At 38.4% G+C, this 23,553-nt stretch overlaps 1 protein-coding gene across 10 annotated transcripts in view; it reads right to left on the bottom strand.

The window, feature by feature from the left end:
• SHTN1 (shootin 1) overlaps window positions 1-23,553 on the bottom strand; it is a 108,226-nt gene that overhangs the window by 15,991 nt on the left and 68,682 nt on the right. For 8 of the 10 annotated variants that reach the window (XM_081573481.1, XM_081573479.1, XM_081573480.1 and 5 more), the window contains exons 13-16: window positions 17,921-18,030; window positions 14,561-14,614; window positions 9,175-9,295; window positions 4,644-4,836 (exon numbers count right to left, since the gene is read on the bottom strand). In XM_081573481.1, the coding sequence (XP_081429607.1) occupies window positions 4,644-4,836; window positions 9,175-9,295; window positions 14,561-14,614; window positions 17,921-18,030 (478 nt within the window). The remainder of the gene's footprint in view (window positions 1-4,643; window positions 4,837-9,174; window positions 9,296-14,560; window positions 14,615-17,920; window positions 18,031-23,553) is intronic. The other 2 variants (XM_081573484.1, XM_081573483.1) reach the window with 1 other exon arrangement.

The raw sequence follows: 23,553 nt of genomic DNA, 5'->3' as shown, positions 1-23,553 counted from the left end.
ATCCCAGGGTCTGGAAGATCCCCTAGAGAAGGGAATGGCTACCCACTCCAGTATTCTTGCCTGGAGAATCCCATGGACAGAGGAGCCTGGCAGGCTACATATAGTCCATGGGGTCGTGAAGAATCAAACATGACTGTGTGACTAACACTTTCACCCACTGGGGTTCTAGATCTGAAAGAGAATCTGGAGAGTGTCTCAACTATTTGCCTCAATTTTAAACAAGAGAAACAAAACAAGACAAAAAAAAAAAAAAAACAGAATAAAAGTTACCTGATTTTCCCAAGGAAACCTGGCCCAATCAATAACCCACGTGTTCAGTATCTAAGCTTTCAACTCTAACTTTTGTCTCTGATCATCCAGTAATGGCCCAGCATTATAATTAAGATAGAAAAGGACTTTGTTGAAATACTTTTCATTATTATTTAATTTACATGACAACCCTACAAGGTTATCCTCATCTTCCATGTGAGGAACCAGTCACCAGTTAAATAACTTGCCTGAGGCCATAAAGATAATATAGCTAGCAAACCCAAGATATCATTGTAGAGCTGGCATTCTGGAAATAATTTGAAGCTACTTGCCACACTGAGCATATGTGGGAAAACACTGGTTTATAAACCTGACCACACTGTGCTTCGTTGTTACTCCTTGCCCACTCTACAGGCTTTTACTGATGAAAATGCAAATCATTCTTGTTCATTTGACCCTGTGCAACACTCAGTTTATTTCCAGGTACTGTGGCTATCAAAAAGTAATGAAACAGTTATCTTTTTAAAATTCTGTAATTTTGAATTTTCCCTATTTTATATTGACCAACATGGCCACTGATTAGCTTGAATCAATGAGTCTTACTCTATTTTAACACGGTCAGTTTACTCTGGATCAGCTGCAGAGAGCATGAGAGCAAAAATAAAGCTTATACTCTTCATTTGCTTGGCTAGCTCTTTACCTCTCATAGTATAATGGGAGATTATAAACATAATTCCTGTCTGAACAATTACTAATCAGAATTAATGAAATTCAAATTCACTGTTAGATTTAAGATATTATTACCAGATAGTACATGCTTATTGGGTTTCCCAAAGTATCAAAGGTGTCTCCTGCCATTTCCTAAGTCCCTAAGAAATAAACCCATGTATCTCTGTCTCTACAATTTACCAAACAGGACTTACTCAGTTATTTGGAACACACACATATGATAATTTTAGGGATTTATTAAAAGGAAAATAAACTTTCTGGGAAGAGCTTGATGCTATTTAACTTTCTGGATAAGTGAAGATCTTACGCAGAAAACATCTATGTTTCTTCCTTCACTTTAAAAGGTTTCTTAGTAGTTAGCAAACTTTCCTGTCCACTTGAGGCCAATCAAATGAGCACAGGCGAAACATTCTTTTACAACTGGGCGTTCCGCGGTCTCTGGTCTATCTTGTGTAGCTACAAAGATGCAGAAGACATGCAAAACTGAGCTCAATGTAAATGACTCCGGGGCAGTTTAAAAAGGTTTAAAAAACCAAATAAGCAACCAAACAAACCAAAATATCTAATATTTGGGTACACATATATCTATACATGTGTAACTGTGAATAATGGGGTAATGTAGGTTAACTGAGCATTCTAATTGATATTCCGTTTCACTAATAAAAAAGTGTATTCATTCATTCATTTAGTCAGTATTTCCTGAGAGCCTACCATAAGGCAGGAATTTCTATAGGTGTTTGAGATATATGAGTAACAAAAAACTTCCTATCCTCATGGAGTTTACATTCTAGCAGGGGAAGAGAAAAAAATAAGCATATATATATATATATATATATATATATATATACACACTTATATATAAACAAAGTATATAGTATGTTAAAGCTAACAGTTATGGGGAAAATGGAGTAGGATAAGGGTTTTAAACTGCAAATACGAATTGCAGTTTAGAGGAGCTGAGTTACAGTTTTAAATAGGTGGTTAGAGTAGGTCTCACTGAAAAGTTGACATCTGAGCAAAGAAATGATGGAAGTGACATAGTGTAGCTACTGGAGGAAGGACATCCCAGAAAAAGGGAAGGAAAAGCAAAGAACTGGGGTAGAAGGAATGACACTAGGGCCGAGGCCAAAGTGGGGCTCAGAAGGGAGCATGAGTGGCAGGGACTTGTGTGTGTGTGTGTGTGTGTGTGTGTGTGTGTACGTGTATACATGTGCACAAAAAATAATGTTATGTATTAGAGGCTACTGTGATTGGTATCCTCCCTTGACCTTAACACTGCTGAGTAACTAAGGTCACTTTCACTTGACCTGATTACCTGTCAAGAGACAATAAAGCCACTCACCTGAAATACACTATGGTGGTATTGCCACAGCTCAAGATAATGCTGCCATTGTTTTTGTTTTGTTTTTTAGTTGCTAAGTCATGTCTGACTCTTTTGTGACCCCATGGACTGTAGCCTGCCAGGCTCCTCTGTCCAGGCAAGAATACTGGAGTGGATTGCCATTTCCTCCTCCTGATCTTCCTGACCCAGGGGTTGAACCTGCTTCTCCTGCATGTCCTGAATTGTAGGTGGATTCTTTATAGCTGAGCCACCAGGGAAGTCCTTTAACTGCTGATCTCACTTCAAAGTGACAATTCAGATCTACAAGGTAAGACAATGTGGTTGCCTCTACCTTATGGCTAGTATAACAGAGTGAACCTATATAACAAAGCGAACCTATCGGTGAAAGTCAGCCAGAAATAATCACAGAAATAACCCTTCTCATTTCCAGTAGCTAAACCACTTTCAAGAGATCCTGAGAAATCACGTGGGTTTTTTCCTTTAAAGCTCACATCCGACTACCCTAAGTTAAACTTCTTTTACTCATTAAAAAGCTAGGTTTAAATACAAATGATTTGAAGTGCATCTGTTTGGAAAGTGAATAATTACCACAGACATACACAAGATACTTGGATTGATTTGGATGATTGTACTTAAGAAACACATTTTTCAGAAAGCCCTTCTTCTTTGCTAAATAGCTGTCAATATGAAAATGCATGGGGTTGGTTATTTCAGTTAAAGCATGTCAAGAACTGAATAATCAAGCGTTAGGTTACAAAGTTTAAAAGTTAATATAGCAGCACAGAGTATTTGTATTAGTGCTTTAAGTAGATAAATTAAATTGAAACGTGTCTCTTAAGCAGTCATTGAACAAGCAAGATGAGAAATAAATTGAGCTTCACATAGGCCTTTATGGTGTCTAACAACTGTGTCTGTCAACACATGGATCCTTTTCACTGTCAATTCAGCACACATTTTGCAGACCTTGGGCCTGCAATTATTTCATTTCCTTTCTTGGAAATGTAATTTCCACTTACTTTTGGAGAATAAAAGGCAGACAAAAAGAGGAAGGAGTTGCAGTATTTTCTGATTAAGATTATCTGTGTAAAATGGTAAAGGAAAAAAAATCTATACACACACACACACTGAAGCATTTCTCAGAAACTAACTTGTCTCAGCCAAATTGCTTTTGTGTCTGGATATTGGTTCAAATGTAGCCAGACTGCTGATGTCAAATTAGGTGCTAAACAAATGTAATAGGAAAGATGAAGAATGAATATAGATCATCTTTCAGTTAGAACTGTTCAAATGACTCCCGTCAAAAGAAGGAAATGCATGACTGCAGGAGAAAATGTACTTTTAAACACAATGAAATTAGATAAAACTGTAAATCAGCGAGGAAGGTCATTCATTCCAAAAGAAGGGGAAAAAAAGTTAATAGTACCAATAAGAGAAATACAAGACTGAAAGAAAATACCCGTTGGCAAAAATAGATCTAAACTGAATTTCAACTTCATTTGTCCAGGCTTCACCTTAAAACTAAGACAGGTAGAGTTACAAAAAAAAAGGGTTCTTTCTTTCCTGATAGAACAGGAAATCAGAGGTTTAATTAACCACGATTACAATATTCGATGATCTGATTTGTCTCACCTCTTCCTTTTCTTTGTGTGACAAACCAGCTGACATCCTGGCAAGAGAACTAAAGCAAAACTAGACTAATTTCAAAAAGAGCTTGCCATTGTTATAAAACAAATTGATCCTCCACCAGAACTGTCTGAAACACATTCAATAACAGGATTAACTCTTTAACAATCAAAGCGCCACTTTCAAGCCAGGTAACTCTTTACATAACATGTCTTCAATCTTAGGACAGAGCAGTATTAAGGTACATCTTTAATTGAGAATCAGTAAATAAGGTTGTAAAAACATACCCTTCAAAGTAAGTTTGAAGACCTAGTATCTTCTGAAAGATCTAATATCTTCTTTGGCCACTCATGAACCATTAAGAGGAATGATCTAAGTATTTAATCTTGAAAGAGTGATTAAATGTCTTCCGATGCTGAATAAGGATCATCCAAGTCAATTCTTTGTGTAGAAGAAGAATCAGATTACCAAACCAGTTAGGGATGGAATTCTCTTTATGCATATTTGCTTTGCATCAGCATTAGACCTCTAAAGCTGGGAGCATGGAATCAAAAGTTGGCTCATCAAACAGAGGAAGAAGAGTATCTATTGGCTAACCAAATCAAAAGCTCTCTAAAAGAGAAACAAAGCAAAGTAGCACACAAATTAGTCATCACAGATTTCTTCTACATACTACTTAGTAAAGAGCGTCATTACTTACTGAAATGTAACCTTGGAACTTGAGCATCCTTCCCATTTACACGACCCTTCACCTGGCTCAGGTGTTGGGGGGGGCGGGCTGTTGAATTCTGCCTCCAGAGTTTTCTTGTTCAAGGCTGTTTTTGTTACACTGGATACAGAACCCAACACGGGCATGGATTTGGACTCTGAGGTGGCTAATATTCCAGTTGGACCTTAAAACCAAACACATACCTCAAGTTTAATAATTCTGTTCGATGCTTATTAATATGGAACTGAAAAACAGATTAGCTGAAAATCCCCGCAGGAAGAGAAGAGGCCAAGACTTACTAAAATTTCAAGAGCATGCTGGAAAATCTTCCTATTAGAAAACTGCTCTGCTTGGCTGGAACCACTGCTTTTCAGGGCAGCAGGACCATGCTGAGAAACTGTGTACAGACCTTTAAGAAACTATAAAACCCCAGGCCATGGTTCCCTCAACTGACCAGAGTCCTTGGTAACACTGGAGTTGTCAAGTCTTTACTTCTCACCTAGTATGGCTTTCTGGCAGCCCTACTTGAATCATTTGGCCTCTCAAGAGTTAATTCTTCCCCAAACTCAGCTCTGATTTTAAAGAGAAAATGGAATGATGTCAAAAAGCTGTTTTTAAGAGGCTCATGAAGGCTTCCTGAGCATTAAACAGCTTTTATGAGCATTTTCATTTTAATGTGATTGAGAAGTAAGTGGATTTACTTCGTGTTAAAATACAGACACAGGATTATAAAAATTAAGTGGCAAAGAGTTTGGCTGTTTACCTTTTGGACTTTTCTACTCTTTTTAGATAGGATCAGAAAACTGTAATAGGGCTTGTTACTACAAGTATTGGCATATCAATCTGAAACTTCTAGGCACTGAAGCTAAGCTCCATCATTACTTTTTTCCTATCTTCTGTTAGGAAGATGCTATCCTAGACAGCCTTTTCAAATCAAGATTCTAATATGTCTTTCCTGAAACTTCAGAAGGAATCCTTAGGTATCCTTTTAAAACAAAATAATTTACAAAATGTCACAAAGGTACAAATAAAATTAGAACTTCTAAAAAATTAAGCTAAAGAACAAACGTGAAAGGTGCCACTAAGAAGAAAACAAAACTTTGGGAGTCTCTTTATCCTTAAACAATGTCAGATCGTCTCCTAAAACGGAAAAGGACTGGTGGGTACAATCCAAAATGTTACCTAATCTTTGATCACTAATATTAAGCTCTGGAGTTTTATTCTTATATTTGCATATAAATGTGTCATGTATTACAGCAGTATAACATGTGAACTCCAAGAATGAAGTTCTAATTTGAAAAAGTTGTGTAAGACAGGCTAGAAAATTGTTCAGCCATTCTTGAGTTCAGCTCCTTTAGACTTAATGCACATGGCAGACACAGATCCCCCCTGGTCTGGTGGAAAGCCTTAGCTCGCAGAGCATCGCTGTCTGCCTTTCTCATTGATTTCTTCTATACCATTGAAGCAGACAAATTTGTGACATTATAGAATATTCTGGGTCAAAAGGCCTTTCTCCCCTGCCTGTGGCAAGCCTCACGTCGCATGGCAATGAGGGAGTAAAGAGAAAAGGGCAGAAAGATCAAGAAAGTCCATTCCAAAAAGTCCAAAAAGCATAACATCTGAAGGTGAGCTCAAGATTTGCTTCAGAGCAGCTCTATTTTGCTCTTGGGTAACTGCTGACTGCGACACCCAGTAGCTTTAAACAATCTGTCCTTGTAGCAAGCAAGATCTAGTTTCTGAATATACACCAACGCCTGCTGCTTGTTCTGCAACTAAGCCAATTAAAAAGTGGGGAGGGTGGTTGAGCTGAGCCAGAACTTGTATTTTCGTTCCATACAAAAGAAAAATGTGAAGAAAAATGCTTAATGTTTAAGATGATAATGATGTTTAATATTATTACTGCATCCTGTTTAAGCTGTCCAAATATTTTCTTAGAGGCACTTGGGGCTCTTTGAAATGTCCGTTTTGTAGGCCACAAATCTAGGTAAATCAGGGGAGTACCAGTTAATCCCATGTAAAAAAGTCTAAAGGAAGAGGTGTTTCTCTGGCTGCTGGGAGAGATACTGACAAACCTGAGATATAAATTCTGCCAACCTCAGGCGGCCTCTGCCTCTCAGGATGTTTCCTCTCCATTCTGTGACCTCACCTTTAGCCTTCCCATAAGCCTTTGTGTGCAGAAGGAAAAAACTGCAGAGACTCAAATGCAGCCGAGGAACAAACTTATCAGACTCATCTTTGTAACCTGCTCCCACCACGCAGCTGTGCTACTTCAGCTCTTTATTTGCTCCCCTGGAATTTCACTTTCTCATTCCATGACCTTTATAAAAAGATTTACATAGTAAATACCTCTGCCAGCTTGATGCTTCAAAAACATCTGAACCATGTTTAAAAAAAAAATGGTATGATTTCTTTTACTAGGTGATAGAGATTGAAGTTTGTTTCCTCTTTTTTTTTTTTCCTTTGGCTACCTGAAAGAACATTTCTGCTCACCTACAAGCCAATCTCTTTAGTATGTTTCCTCTCTACCCTGCCAATTACACAGTTCTTATTTCTCTATTTAAAAGTTAATGATTCTACTGAATCTCTTATTATAACTTGCCTCAAATGATACCTTGAATATCTGTACGCTGGTGGAATATAATCAATAAAATGAAAGATTCTCACTATGCTTATAAAATACGTTCCTACCTTTCTCCACATTTTGAAATATTCAGCTTTCCATACTGACTAAAATGAAAATGTTTCCTCATTTCTTCCATGGAAAACTAACTCTGAAATAGCCAGTGCTGCATGTTTGACAGAGAGAGTGAAGTTAAGAATGTTTCTGGAGGAACATAAAGGTCAGTGGCAAAATAAAAAATGTAAATGACAAGGGCACTAAAATGGCATTCACAAAGTCCTAAAAATGAATGACGACTATGAAGGATGACTACACGAATACCTTCAGGATGAAATGTTGGAAAAGTCATAGCACTGATTAAGTCACAAATGAATAACAATTCATTGTGGAGGCTGGTAAATGCTTGAAAGGCACAGGTCAAGACAAAAATTCTTCTATGGCATCCTTTATTTTTCCTGAGAAGTGGTTATTTTTTCTGGGGATGGGAGTTGTTAATTATTATAGCATATTAACAGAATTTCTAGTCCAAACTAAAAACTGAATGGCTAATTTTTTTTTTAAGGAGGACACAAAGGCTTCACTTTTTTATTAAAAAAGAAAAAAAAGGTTTGGCTGGTATTATGCTGCTTCTGGTTCAAGGAACCAATTTACTCAGTTGAGGAAATCCCTATATGCAAACTGGGCTTCCCTTGTGGCTCAGCTGGTAAAGAATCTGCCTGCAATGTGGGAGACCTGGGTTCGATCCTTGGGTTGGGAAGATATCCTAGAGAAGAGAAAAGCTACCCACTCCTGTATTCTGGCCTGGAGAATTCCATGGACTGTATAGTCCATGGGGTTGCAAAGAGTTGGACATGACTGAGTGACTTTCACTTTCACTTTCTATATGCAAACTAGAGCTTGATTATCAAAACTCCAAATCCTTAATATTTTAGCAATTTAAACCCGATAGACATGATGGCAATGCAAATGTAAAGTGTTGTAATAGACTAACTGGACTTGATTGAACACAGTCTAAAAGATTCAGTCCATTAGCTATGGTCACTGTTAATATTAGTTTACAGTGGTTTTTCAAAACTAGCCTCCTGGCAACAAGGGGGAAAACCTCATAAAAGTTCCTGCTACTTCCCATGACCAAGCTGATGGAAAAAAAACTGTAGACATACAAAGTGAGTTCTGGAACACACGATGAAGTCTAATACATGTGTGTCATGACAGCAATGCAAACTGTGATCTAAAGATGCTCAGATGGTCATTCACAGTGGGTGACAGAGCTGGACTTTTCTCATTCACTTGGTTCATAGGCAGAGGCAATAAACTAAGTGGATATGAAAAATAAAGACTATCTCTCTACTGTAACTGATTTGTAATTACTACTATTATTACTAGTTATTATGTGCTTTGTCCCAGGCATTGTGCTAAGCACTGTTTATATATATTGAAACATAATGACTTGATCCTTGGAATAAGTCTATGAGGTAGTGCTGTTATTATTCTTGTTTTATAGATGAAGAAACTGAGGCACAGAGAAAGGTTGAGCAATCTGCTTGCAGGGCAAGCAGTGAATTAAACTCATGCCCTCTAGATAGGGAGGCTTCCCTCAACGCTACGTTGTTACCAAAGCTTGGCCTGAATGTTTTTAACCACAGGGTATCCTGCATTCAGCAAACCAGATCCATAAAACTCTGATCCCCTACAAATAACTAAACAAACATGACAATAAATAAAAATACATAACAGCTCTTAGGAGATATACCTAAGTACCTTTGCCCATCCAATACTTCTCATTCACATCAAAAAGATTTAATAATAATTTTAGAAAGATCATTTTATGTTAAAAAGAGACCGAAAGGAAGATGCTTAAGAGAGCAAGAGTAGAACTGTGGAGAATTCAAACCAGCTTACTACTGCTATCTGCTTCTGTTGTCAACTTTCTGCGACGCAAAATCCTTTCTAACTCAGTTTCACTGTGTTCAATGTGAAGGGATTTTAAGCTTCTTGAACTAGTGGATTTGTTAAGTGTCCCCTAAAGTGAAAACAAAACAAAAACAAAAAGGTTAATGTCTTAATACAATACACAAAAGAATATAAAAGTCAAACCACCAAAACATTACCAGAATTTGAATGGAATTAGGAACTAAAAATGAATTTGCTCTATATGTATTTTTAATGCACACATCTTTACCAACACATAGTGTTGGATCATTTAAGAAGACGCTACTGATGATGTAAGATGTCGAGCTTTCATATCAAAAGAACGGCACAAGAACACCTCTTGATGGGCTAACTATATGAAATTCAGTGGTGGGAAGGTACTTGCAGAGTGATGATTAAGATTCTGATGTGTGTTGATCGACCACGTGGAGAAGAGAACGGATATACTGAACTCACCTGAGAAGGTTATCCTGATATGGCAGCCACGAGTTACTGAACCCACATCCTTGCGGCACTGAATTATGTGGCTGATTCTTCAGAGAGAATGACCCTGGCTGCACACCTGGTGATAATGGTGTCGCGCTGCCAAAGGAGGCACAAAGTGCTCTCCGGTGGCGTACCCAAAGGAGTGCTGCACTCAGCACTCCTCCACTTCATTGTGAAAGAGGAAAGGTTATAATCATACAGGGAGGCAAGGAAGGGCCGGCGCCGCCTTCCCACTGCTGAAGGGAGGAGGCAGGGAATGTATCAGTTAGGACCCAGAAGACGCTGAAGGAAAAACAAGAGACGCCCCAGAGCTGTGCTCCTGCTGAAAGGAGGGCTAACTTTCCGAGGACGGAGAGAGACCCAGGGAGTGCTTCCCTGCCCTGGCTCCTCCAGGAAGTACGTTACAGAGGGAAAGCTATGGTTTTCCAGCTCCATTACCGGTCAAGTGTTTGTACAGAACACTGGGTGACACACTTCTCAGATTTAAGGGGTAAGGATTGAGCCATCCCACCATTACAAGTGGTCCATTTTCTTTTCTAAGAAATGCCCACTATTTCTTCGAAACAGCCCTCCTCAGCTGTGCCGCAGGCTTGTGGGGGAGCAGGGATAAAAAAAACAAAACAAACCCAGTTGAATCACAATCTTCTGATCAGAGAAGATCAGAACCTCAAGTCAGGTATAACTGGCCAGCTTCATGGCAGAGTTGGAAGGCAGCCTTTGTCCACCAAGGCTAACAAATAGGCCAGCCTTTGTCATCTCAGCTCTCTGTGGGTTTGCCTTAATCCTGGCTCCCTGCCCCCTGTCAACTTCCTGAAGGATTCTAAGAATCCTACTGGCTAAAATGGTAACTCATGTTTCTTCTTTAGCCTATAAAACAAAAAAAGTAGCTTGTAAAATTAGGTAGTTGCAAATCTCACATGATGTTTACAAAGGTGTTTTTTTCCCAACAGCACAAAATTACAGAAAAGCAGTCTGTTGTCTTGAAATTGACTGATAAGATCAGGAGATTATAGTCTTCTGCTGTTAGCTAGCTAACCAAAACTGATGTGTAAAATACATAAGGCTCACATTTTAATCAGGCATCCAACATTTTCCCTCTGGAAGAACCTCTTTCTTCTCTTTATTGCAAAAATTCATAAAATACATTAAAGAAAAATCATATTACATGTAACACTATAATTATTTTATAATTGTTAAAAATCAGATAATTTTATTTATTTAACAGTTAATGAGGATCTATACCTACTCATCAAAGAGTTATACAGTAAGGCAGGATTGACACTAATAAGGTAATGAAAACAGAACTAAAACCAACTTAGAAAAAATTTTTTTCATGTATTAGAAAAAATATTCCCAAATCATTTGTGCTGATAATTTTTAAAAAGTTGTACCATTTGTAAACAGAAAAACTCATGGCCATTACTATTAAAATCACTCAACAAACTATGAGTGATATCCAATTTGATATTCAAATTATTTGAATATCAAGGACATTCTGTATGCTATTTCCAATGGCTGGAGTTAACTCAAGAAAAAGTTATGTGTCTGTGTATATGTGTATGTACATGTACATACCCATACACCATCCAGGGACATCTTTTATTGAAGAATTTATCTTTCACAATATTCTCTATTTTTGTTTGGATAAAAGCATATTTCCCCAAACTCCTGACTGTGGCAAGCTACCCTCTCATCACACCTGATACTTGAAGGAATCCATTTTCCAAGTTCTAATTCCTGAATTCCCAACTTCTTTCTCCATTCACTGACTAAGATGGTTGATTCAGTTAATATCTGAGCAAACTTTAAATATGGAGGCAATTCTGGAGGAAAGGTTTCTGCACTGATCTCAACTGACATGATCCAGGAGCTCAGCTAATAAAGTACTGAGATTGTCTTAATTATCTATTTATATTATAATCATAAACTTAGAGAATCAGAAATTACCACGTGGTACATACAATTCCTTCACTTCACAGAGAAGAGAATCCCTAGGAGTTTGGGGCCAGGTCCCACAGTAAATGGGTAATAGGGCTGAACCTTGAACTTGGCTTTTCTAATTTCTAGAATAGTACTCTGTTTCTACTTCATGCCACTTTCATCATTTACCAGTTTTAACATATTACTGACTGGGAGATTTTGCAAAAATTAATGCCAGTGGCCAGTGATTTGTTATGTAAGTGAATATTGAAATATCTCTGGTCAATAAATTGTTAATTTTCATGTTAGTTAAATGTCCATAAAACTGACAAATCTAATTGTCAGGGAGTAATTTGACAAAAACTCAAAATGTTCAAAAAGACCTAAAAGAGAATTTTTAAAAAGTTGGTTTTGTCTCTTTGATTTAGAGGCAACTGAACTTGAGAGGAGACTTTCAGGTTAATTTCTACTGATTCATTCTTTGGAAATCATCATTTTCACTTAAGAGTGGCTTTTAAATGGCTGGGGTGGCTCCAGAGATTTCCACAACCCTTGTGTGACTATGAGAAGTGAACTCTATATATTTCTATCCACAGACTACACAACTTTAAAAATTAAGTGCAAATAGACTTATAAAAGTAAGTTCAGTCAACACTGAGACTTTTAAAAGTTGACCTGAAAAGTCTACAAAAGAGTGAGGTTTTCCAACTCCCCAAAACACGAGATGTGTTTTCTACCCATGTGCTAAGTTTCAGCGGTAGGCTTACAACTCAGGTCACTTTCATTTCAGCAAAAACACCCGCACACTGAGCTCATTCCTGGTTTCCGTTCAGGAACATAACTGAACCCAGCACTTCTTGGTTTCTTGGTATCTCTTGGTACCAGTGCTCATTTTCCACTTCAGTACACAATCGGCAGACTTTTCATGTTGTTTTCATGTTTGTTCCTCACATGCCACAACTGTGAGGTTGGTGGCGTGTGCTTTGCTTGGTACTAACTCCTAATAGTCTGAACTCCAGCAGGAAGCACCAATAGAGCCCTATCTGATGGGAGTGCTTCATTTCTGTCCTAAAAGAAGTTGTATGGTATCTTGGCTCAAGGTGAATAGGAGCTCCAACTGATCCATCAGCCCTCCAAGGCAACCTCTATAGTGGTAATGCAAAGTTGCCATGTGGGCAAAGGAAACTAGGGGAGGGCATCTTGAGTTCCACTTCTTAAAAAATGTAAGGAAAAGAATAACAGCTGTTAGTGATACACATTAATATGACATTAGGAAGAGAAATATAATGATAAATCCAGGGCAAAAGAGGATGAGGGCATTCTGCAGAAAAGAAAAGACGTTTTGACAGTTTTTATAATTTGCAAATTATTCCACAAAAATCTGTTTATGAATTTCTCTCCTTGAAGTGGCACAAAACTATAGTGAGTATGAATGTCTAGTGAACATGACCTTTAAAAGCAATGCTGTGATTCAGTAAACTTGCTACCATCCAGCATTATCAGGAAGTGGGATATCTTGGGTAATCAAATATCACATGTGTCTCATGTCGATGACTGATTTTTCAAATAAACCTAATTTTAACAACAAACTGAGTGCAGTTTACCTTTTCACTGAGGATCAGAACTATAACCCTAGAACCTCAGAATGCCCTGAGGGCATGTTTACGAACAAGAATTAACAGTATAATGTTGAGACAACAAAGAAGACTGTCATAGGGCATCTTCCTTACCAGAACACTGGATAACAAAATTTTCTCACCAAAGAAACCATTACATAATAACCATCTATTTTTCAATGATTTTAATACTCTATTCTGTAGGGAGGCCACCACTGTTAGCCAGTACTGCATACCTCTCATGAGTACTAATTCCACTCACCTAAAAACTACAGCAAACTAATTAAGCCATTCTGAGTTAAGTCTACTGTTTCATGCTTCATGAAAATAATTTTGTTTACCACAATTATGTGGATGTCTGCATGCAATGCATAATTAGCGCAGTAACAACAAACATAGAATATTAGCTCTGTACCTCCGCCCCCATGTTTGTTGACTTACTGTGCATAATAACTGGTATTGAGACTGTAACAGGATCTGAGAATAGAGCTCTTAGCATCTGAAACATTTTCTAAGTGAGGCATTTGTCTCTGACAGAAACTATTGGACAGGACAGTATTCATTTATTCTGCTGGCAAAAGCTCAGACTTTGGAAAGAAGAAATATGACTAGAGATGGGCATTGAGCATGTTCTCCAATGGATGTGAATTACTTTCAGAAAACAAAATTAGTAACATAAAGAAAGGAACTTATATTTTATTCTCTAATTTACGATCAAGTGACTTTTTTTAAACTGTGAGGAAAGCAGACTGTGACTCTGATGCTAACACATTTGGGTAAAAGCTCAGATTTATATTTAGGTGCCAAGAATTCTGCTTTCATACTCCAAAGTTAAGCACCATTCATGTGAGATACTACTATACAATATACTGTTATTATCTACTATATTTATTGTAGATTTGCTTATAAATAAATCTACTATAATCTATATAGAGATTTACTTGTAAGATTACTATATTTATAATATATCTACATACTATATTTATAGTATATATACTGTATTTCTGGTATCAATAAGCATGTGCTGATTCTCACATCTGGCCAGACACTTTATCTTCATGCTGCAGGGCAAGGATTGGAGGACAAGAACAGGAGACAATGATTTGGGGGGAAGTGTACCCATTCCTTTAGAATAGAAACAGCCGAGTACTGACACACTATTAACACACCCAATGCAGGAGTCCACAGCACAATCGAGTAAACTATCACAAGTAATGAGGCTTATTGTAAACAGAACTAAAATATATCAAAACCAATTATTCATCAAAGTAGAGTTTAAAAATACTCTTCCATTTTCCCATTAGCTAAGTAATAAAACTGAAATCTATTCTTACCAGCATTCCTTTTAGTTCATTCACTGCGCTTTCGGAGCCTTTTGCAGATTCCGGCTACAATTTTAAAAAGAAAATAAACAACTGAGTAATTCGGTTTTAAAATACCAAACAAAGATTTTTACATGGCAATGTGTTGGTAACGTATATTATATGGACTATGTGTTTTAATAATTAGGTCGATGTCTAACAGTTAGGAAACAAATATTAGACATGTTAGTGCTCCCAAGGGGGCAGTTAAACAGAAAATTAGAGGCACTAGTCAAAGCAAAAGGACTCGAGCCACTGTCGTCTACATGTTTTGTTACTTCTTGTTATCATCATATGTAGAAAAGATATGGTAAACATTAAATTTCAAAGATTTAATTCCAAATAATTCAGAAATTTTACAACAGACTTTTCTCCACTGTCATTGCTGGCCTTGAGCCAGCAAGTGAGGACTAGGAAAGCAGCAGTGCAGAGCAGAAGGCAAGCGGCAGGGCAGGAAACCTCTCTCAGCTCCATCAGTGCCAGGCCAAGGCCAGCTCACAGAGGTCTGGGAGGTCTCGTCTCATGAATTTCACAACAGGGATCAGCAAAGAACCCGGATTATAGGAGAACGTGAGCATCACTGGTTCTCAAAGCAGTAAAAGACCTCAGAGGGCGTGTGGTCCAAGCACTTCATATTTTTTTAAAAAAATATTTATTTGTTTATTTATTTGGCTGTGCCAGGTCTTAGCTGTAGCATGTGGGACCTAGTTCCCTGACCAGGGATTGAACCCAGGCCCCCTGCATTGGGAGTGTGGAGTCTTAGCCACAGACTACCAGGGAAGTCCCCACTTCCATCTCATTTATGAGGAAAGTTTCACCTGGAGGAATTCTGTATTTGGGGCAGGTGTCTCGATGACAAGTCCAGCTCTCATCTGGCGACACCACGAACAAAATCATTTGAAATGAAGTTCTGGGTAACACTTACCTGCCCCACCATACCTAACAGTTTCTGTGGACCCCTCAACTGATTTAAGAGAAGGAAAATTTGGCATGAGGCCCTCAATGAAAAGACGACTGAAAGGAAAAAAAAAAAGATTTTCCTTATACCACTTCCTTTCACAAAGGATAGAGGTAAAGAAAAACCTGCAAGTCACAGTGAAAGAAACGCCTCAGGCCTCTCATTCCTAGAAAAGAGGCCAGGCTAATCTTGCATCAAGAAATGGGAGGTGATTCATTGCAACCTACAATCCTTTCCTCTCAAAAGGTAATAAAAGAATAAGATCCTATTCCAATTTTTTTTTTAATTGTACAGTCAGAAAAAGTGTGAGAGAGAGAGAGGTTTGCTGCTCATGTACAAATTAAGACTAAGGCATCCGATTTCCGGAGCCTCAGTTTTCTGTGACGTATACATGCCATCGGTGCCAGTCAAAAGCTCTAAGACACTAATTTTAACCACACCAGCACCACCAACAGCATCAAGGAATTCAGTAATATGCAGTTAAATGAGTACCCTCAAGGCAGGCCTGACTTCTGCAGGTAAGCTGTTTGGTGAGAAGTTATGACTTTTCAACAAATTCCCTGGCTACAGGCGTACTCAAAGGTGCTGCTACGCCACTCAAGTTGCCCTCTGACTGCGCAAGCTTTTTAAAGCTTGGACAGCATACTCTCACAACTGGTGACATATCAGGAAAGCGCTGATGGTACTGGGGCAAGAAGTGTGGACTGCAGCATGCGGTGACCATTTGTTTTAAAGGTTACTAACCAGGTCATTCAGCACTATATCTACATAGTTTAATGATTACCAGCAAAAAAAACCAGTTGTCCACTGATCCTTGTTCGGGTGTTTTCCAGATTTTGAATTGACATTAAATAATGTGTAACTGTTGAAAGAGCCACGGCATGAAAGAAAAAGGACACAGTGATATTCTGAAAATGAAAGTACACACAGAACACTGATTGCTTACGATTTAAGAAGTTTTCTACATTCTTCTTTCTAAACTAATTTTGTTTCTTTTATGACGCTGCATTTTTCCTCTAGTAATAATTTGGTTTTGCTATTCTTTCCCAAATAGTTGTGACATGAAAGCCATAAAAATATGTTCTCTAAAGTTCTACTTAGACCCTGCATTTTAGTGTTTTCACATTTTATTCCATTTGACCCTGGTGACAACTGTGTGAGTCACAGATGGTATTTTATGGAGAAGAAGCCTGGGAAGCTGGGTGACTCACATGCATGTATCCAACTCCAACGACACTGCTCTTCACCCACTAGACACTGGCATTGGGTGCTTACACACTCAGTTTCTCGTGAAGATGCACACTTCTGTCTGCTTTCAGAGCACTAGCATAGGACTGAATTATTCTCCATAGCTGGCTGAAGCTGCACTAGATGTAAACCCTCTCTTGGAATGAAATATTCATTCCCTCTGCCCAGCCCCCTCTCTGTGGACCGCCCACACCATGGCTATTTCTGCCTTGCCCAGCGGTCTTGTCTGCCAGTGACAAAGAGGCAACTTTAAAAGCCCAGCAGAATTTCTAATGAACAGTCATGACACTCGAGAACACTGAAGCAGCTGGAGAGGGGGCATCCTTGAGAGTGAGAAAGAACCATACAGTTCGGTTTAAAAGAAGAGGAAGAAGAAAGAGAACTTTGCTAATACCTTATTTGGGTGAGGAAAGAAAAAACACTTTTCAAGACAAATGTCAAAAGCTCTATGATTGGGTCTATTTAAATAGGACAGACATACGGGGAATGGAAAAGTTCTGAGTTAGATTCTGGGTGCTTCTACAGTCCTGGAGCTCACTGTGGTCTAGTTTAGAAGATACAGATATATAACAAGTTTCTCCTTGAAGTGACCTGGAGTGGGTTTGTGAAACTAATGAGGTTAACCATATAAACCTCACTATTTTTCAAAAGCTGCCCGAGGTCGGTTCTGATATTATTATCCTCGACACACTGAAAAGCAGCCCCAGGAAGGCAAGAATCTTTGTCTCTTGTTCACTGATTTATTCCCAGTGCCTAAGATAGTACCTGGCACATAGCAGATACTCAATAAATATTTGTTGAATTATACTGTCTCTATAATATAGTAGAGTAGACCGCAGCACCTTGCAATCAGAGGACTTTGGGGTTGGCCAAAAGTTCATCTGAGTTTCCCGTAAGAGCTTATAGGAAACCCAAACGAACTTTCTGGCCAACCCCATACTTCCTGGAGTGTCCGAGGTTTACCATGAGTCAGAGTCCTCCCGAAACGTGCTTTCATGGAAGGAAAGGTCTTTATGACACATTATCCTTAACCTCAGATTTGACAGTCAATTCTGATGTAGCTTTCATCAAATTTTACATTTGAAAAAAGAAACGTCAAGGGGGAAAAGCATCTAGTCATTCCGTACCTTTGCGTTGGGCCTAGCTGTCTGATTAACCGGTCTGAGATGAACTCCTTTTTTAATTCTGTCCATCATCTCTTCAACTGCTTGCCGCTTCAGGTCTGTGACTTCTTCAGCTATTCAAAAAACATACACGTAAATCATCTTATGTTACAAGAAAACAACTACTTCTTGCTTCTGGTGACTTGGAAAGATTGCACTATGTAATTAACCACAGTCATTTTTCAGACAGAGTCACAAAACACCAATAATTTACTAAGGTTAACACCTCCCAGGTAGCAGTATTTTTTCAATAAAAAACCTTTTAATAAGAGGTTTGCTTTGAGAAATAAGAGTTATAAAACTTAAGGTCTAATTTTTAGCCTGGAAATCAATATTGGCTCATCTACGTTAAACAAAGTAGATTTTGTTCCATTTGTCAACATAATAATAGACCTGGATCTCTCCAGGTCCTCAAAAATCCAATTTTGTACCTAACTCCAAATAATCATTCACCTTTGCCTCAGAGATGTTTTTGTGATTTGCAGTATAACCTGTGTAAAAGAAATTAGCCCAAAGCAGGAATAATCATCAAAAAGCCCATTAGAAAATAAAAGATCAAAGAGATCTTTTTACCTGTTGGAAGAAATCCACAGTCAGAAGAGGAGCAGCAAATAGATAAAATCTATTTTTAAATTGTCATCTTTTGTTTAGGAATCACATGGGAAGGAAACACTTAAGCAAACCTTTTTTAAGTCTTTTAAAACTGTCAATGTTGAAAGAAAACATACATCCAGAAATGACTGCAATTAAGTAATTAAATTTGGTAAAAATAATTCAGGGTCTATAGTTTAATCTTTACACTCTTTTGCTGCAAAAACAATAAAGCTGTAGAAATATGTATCAAATAGATGAATACAAATGAGATGAACTAAGACTTGTTGGTCAGAATAGTGAAATTTGTCTCTTGTAGGACAGCTTGACCAAAAGCACTAAATCATTTTGGAACATTTATCACTATTTATGCAGCTCTAGATTTTGTGTTCATCTCCAGCTAAATCACTGCATCCACTACATTTAGGTTTAAATATCTCACAAAGACCCTCCAATTAGCAACTTTAATGGACTCCACACTGTGGGGTAGTCATATGGTGGACACTCAGCAAGTATCTACCTATTGACTGACTTGCTAAAAGTTCAGGCTTCAAATGGCTATCCATAGTTTTACTATTTGAGCAGAAATAATTAAACCTCAAAAGGATGGCTTCTAAATGTAGGCAATCACAATTATTTATATATCCCTCAGCTAATTCACAGTGGTGTCAGGCTTTGCACTAAGGAGGCCTAAATCATGGCTTCTTTTACTGCTACATGGCAGACTTCACTCTAACTCAGAGGAGCTACTCCTCTCATCCATGCCGGGGGAGAGGGAGGTGGGATCGACACAGAGAATGCAGAAGGATCCATCATCCTCTATTCTGCACCATCACAGTGATTGGATCACTGCCACATCCACCACATAACCTAGGTTTTCTCACACAGTCCTGATTTCCAGTAGTGTTTGCACATCCTCATAAGCCACTGAAAAGCTGGGAATTCAAATTTCTCAGTATTCAAACAGCATTTTACAGTTCTAGAAGTCAAAAAAGTATCTTTTGCCAGACAACATGGGAGACATGGCACCACAGTGAGAACGCATCCACCAACAGATGGATGACGAAACTGTAGATGGACCAACTATGTGCCCTTAAGCAGTATATTCTAGGGCCACCTCTGCTGATGGCTCACGAACATCAACAAGGGGACAGACAAGAAAATTACTATGAGTAGAAATTCATTCATTCACTCACTCATTCACCAACTCACTCATTCAGTATCTAAATACCTCCTGCCCACCACACAGTGCTTTTGCCGACCCTTTTCAGAATGAGAGGAAGTAAGATCCAAATCTGTCATTCAAGCACCTGGTGTGGGTATGGAATTTATTCCTGGGAATTAAAAAAAAATATTCAAAAAACATTTGATTTTCGGAAAGGCTGCCATTTTGAGTAAGACTTGGGAAGAGCCGCACAGCAACGGGAACACCGCCCACAGATTAGCACTCTGTAAGGAATGACTGAAACCCAATTAAACGCACCATACAAAACTAATTAAGGCAGACAGATGGAGAATTATGGTCAACACCATTCAGCTCTGCTGCAGCATCTAACATAGCAGGAATTTAAAGTAGTTTCTTATTTTTGCTTGCCAGAATCATAGTGATAATTCAGAGAAGTGCCGCTATCTGCATTGTGTACTGATGATAAACCAGGCTTTAATGTCTCAGTCTTTTTCAAATGTAAAGGCTTAATTGGTCTTAAGGAAAAGAAATCATTCTGATCAGATTCCCTACTCAGGCACAATACAAGGGCAATGGCTTGGTTAGCTACACAAGCTCTCTCACCAACCCTGTTTTTGAACCAGCAAAAAGCAATCTACACGAACTTCTGAACTATTAAGCAGTTCTAATAAATCTGCAAGAATCACCTACAGAGAGCTCATGGTATGTTTTATAATTCTTTTCTGCAATCACGCAGTTGGTAATTGTCTCACAAAAGCATGTAATCAGGGGAACAATAGAAATATGCAGGATACTGGAGATTAAAGAAAAGGGACAAACAAGACAAGGGGTGTAATGTTATTGAACTACCACAGGAAAATAAAATCAGATGCTCTTTGAGTTAGCGCTTCAAGTCTGATCCAAGTCAGTCTTGGATCAGAAAGCTACATGTAATTAATTGAGGCTTAAATTTTAAGACCCACTTGTAAAATAAGTTAGTTCTTCAAAAAAAAAAAAAACAGACTCACAGACAAAACCACTACGTTATTGCTCAGTAAAACCTTTTGTTACTACCTAGAGGAAACTAAAATGACTTTCTAAATTTCACCAGTTTACTTTTCTCTTTCGATAACATTTTTTTAAAGGCATTTGAAAAACCTTATGTCATCGTGAGGTACAAAATTTCTAAAGAACACATCATGGTTGAATAAGTTGGGATTTGACCTAAGATCATAAAGTTAAGAAAATTTCCTTAATGACAATGATCACAAGAGTCTGCCAAATGGTGGTTGGTACCATGTCTGTATTTTTCTACTTAACATTTTGAGTATTTTCTATGTTCTAGGCACTACTCTAAATACTTTACCTGTGGTGAGACTTGTAATTCTCAGAACAGTCCCATGAAATAGGGACTATTATTCCCATTCTACAGATTAGCAAACTGAGGTAAGACAATATCAACAAATTAAGTGACCTAAATATCAAATATGATAAAGAGCAAGCATACCTCTCAAATCTCAGAACCTGTTCAATAAACGCACTCTTATCAAAATTAGAGTTATTCACTGCAAAGTATGTAATGCTTTCTTGTATTGAGATCTTACAACTACTTCTAAAATATTTCACAGGCCTTTCCTACAATCAAGCTTTTTAAGAGTCATAACCTAGCAAGAAACGCTTCTCCATTCCAAAACTGAAAAGCAGACCAACTGTATAGTAAAAGCCATAATATGATGCTAGTGCAGGAAAACACTGTGACAGCAGGGCTGGTTCCTACATTATAGATGTAAACTCCAAAGCGCCTCAGCTGACCCCAATGTGTGATGCTCTACATCCACTCATCATGCATTTAATCACTGTCCATTCAATGACAATTTTTAGTGCAAATGATTAACAAGACACTATAGACAACTACCTTGCCAGACAAAGCATGGATATGGTACCTATCATTAAGGCAGTATGATTTTAGGATGGCTCCAGTCTAAAAGTCTCCTGAGCAATGCCTTAGACGTCAGTAACTACTTAGATTCCCTAAATAACAATAGGTCAAGGATGAGGGAGAAAATGCTGCCATATTTCACGAATTGTAAATGAAATATCATTTGCTTATGGAAAACTGCATGGTTTCTAATACTCAGGAGTTCCAGAACAATTTTATTTTAAATTTAAGGGTGCTGCTGAGGTTCATCAGTTCAGTTCAGTCACTCAGTCATGTCCAATTCTTGGTGACCCCAGAGACTGCAGCACGCCAGGCTTTCCTGGCCATCACCAACTCCCAGAGCTTGCTCAAACTCATGTCCATCAAGTCGAGGATGCCATCCAACCATCTCATCCTCTGTCGTCCCCTTCTCCTCCTGCCTTCAATGTTTCCCAGCATCAGGGTCTTTTCTAATGAGTCAGTTCTTCACATCAGGTGGCCAAAGTATTAAAGCTTCAGCTTCAGCATCAGTCCTTCCAATGAACATTCAGAACTGATTTCCTTTATGACTGACTGGTTTGATCTGCTAATTTGATAAGCTAATATTCAGTTTATTGAGAAGGGGAATTTATTTTATTCTGACTGCTTTCCTGACCCTGTAAGACTTAACCAGTTTTCCCAAAACAAGATTGAAACAAACAAAATTCTAATCTTAATTACAAGTGTCAGGGAAGATTTACAGCCAGTAATCAGTAATCCAAGAGCAGGGCTGCCCTGCAGATCACAGAAGTCAGGACTTCTAAATACTGCAATGCCCTGGCAAAGCAGAATTTACCTTTTAGCTGCCTTACAATGGGCTGTAGGAGGCAAGCCAAAAAAGTCAATCCACACAGATACAAACAGCTTTTGTCTGTAACGGTGCTGCAAAGTTCTTGCTAAGAAGAAAAGACTAAGTCTAAACTTTGATTCAATCAATATGCATGAAAGCTGTGGATGGCTGCAGAGAGGAGTGAACCTTCAGTCTGCAATCTGCTCAGGGGGAGAGATGTAGAAATAACTGGAGCCCATTATACAGAGTGAAGTAAGCCAGAAAGAAAAACAACAATACAGTATACTAATGCATATATATGGAATTTGAAAGATGGTAACGATAACCCTATATGCGAGTCAGAATAAGAGACACAGATGCATGGAACAATTTTATGGACTCTGAGGGAGAAGGTGAGGGTGGGACGTTCTGGGAGAATAGCATTGAAACATGTATATTATCGTATGTGAAACAGAACACCATTCCATGTTCGATGCATGAGACAAGGGCTCAGGGCCGGGGCAATGGGATGACCCAGAGGGATGGGATGGGGAGGGAGGTGGGTGGGGGGTCCAGGAAGGGGAACACATGTAAACCCATGGCTGATTCATGTCAATGTATGGCAAAAACTATTACAATATTGTAAAGTAATTAGCCCCCAACTAAAATAAATAAATTTATTAAAAAAAAAAAAAAAAAGAAAGAAATAACTCAAACACCAGAGCAGAGTCTTGGGGTGGGACATTAAATCCTTATGGGAACAAAATTTGAAGCCAACTGCTATAGCAACACACAGTAATGGGGCCATTCATTCTGGATTATTAATACTAATAAATAAGAGAAGAGGAGGAAGAGCCAGGGAACACACTAGACAATATGCCTGGAATCTGATGGGAGACATGGAATTAGGACAGCACCTTGGTAGAGGGAGGGCAGGAGGACAATTCCGGGATGAGGAAAGACAGGAACGAATGTACAAGGAACTCACAGGCAAGGGCCAGCCATATGGTGAGATACACGTAATAAGAAATGAAAGTGAAAGTGTTAGTCGCTCAGTCGTCTCCAACTCTTTGTGACCCCATGGGCTGTAGCCCACCAGAATCCTCTGTCCATGG

This window comes from Giraffa tippelskirchi, chromosome 2, assembly GCF_054371585.1.
Source record: "Giraffa tippelskirchi isolate mGirTip1 chromosome 2, T2T-mGirTip1v1.2.pri, whole genome shotgun sequence".
Taxonomy (NCBI): Eukaryota; Metazoa; Chordata; class Mammalia; order Artiodactyla; family Giraffidae; genus Giraffa; species Giraffa tippelskirchi.
The sequence above is the reverse complement of the archived record's forward strand: the minus strand, read 5'-3'. Positions and strand labels throughout refer to the sequence as shown.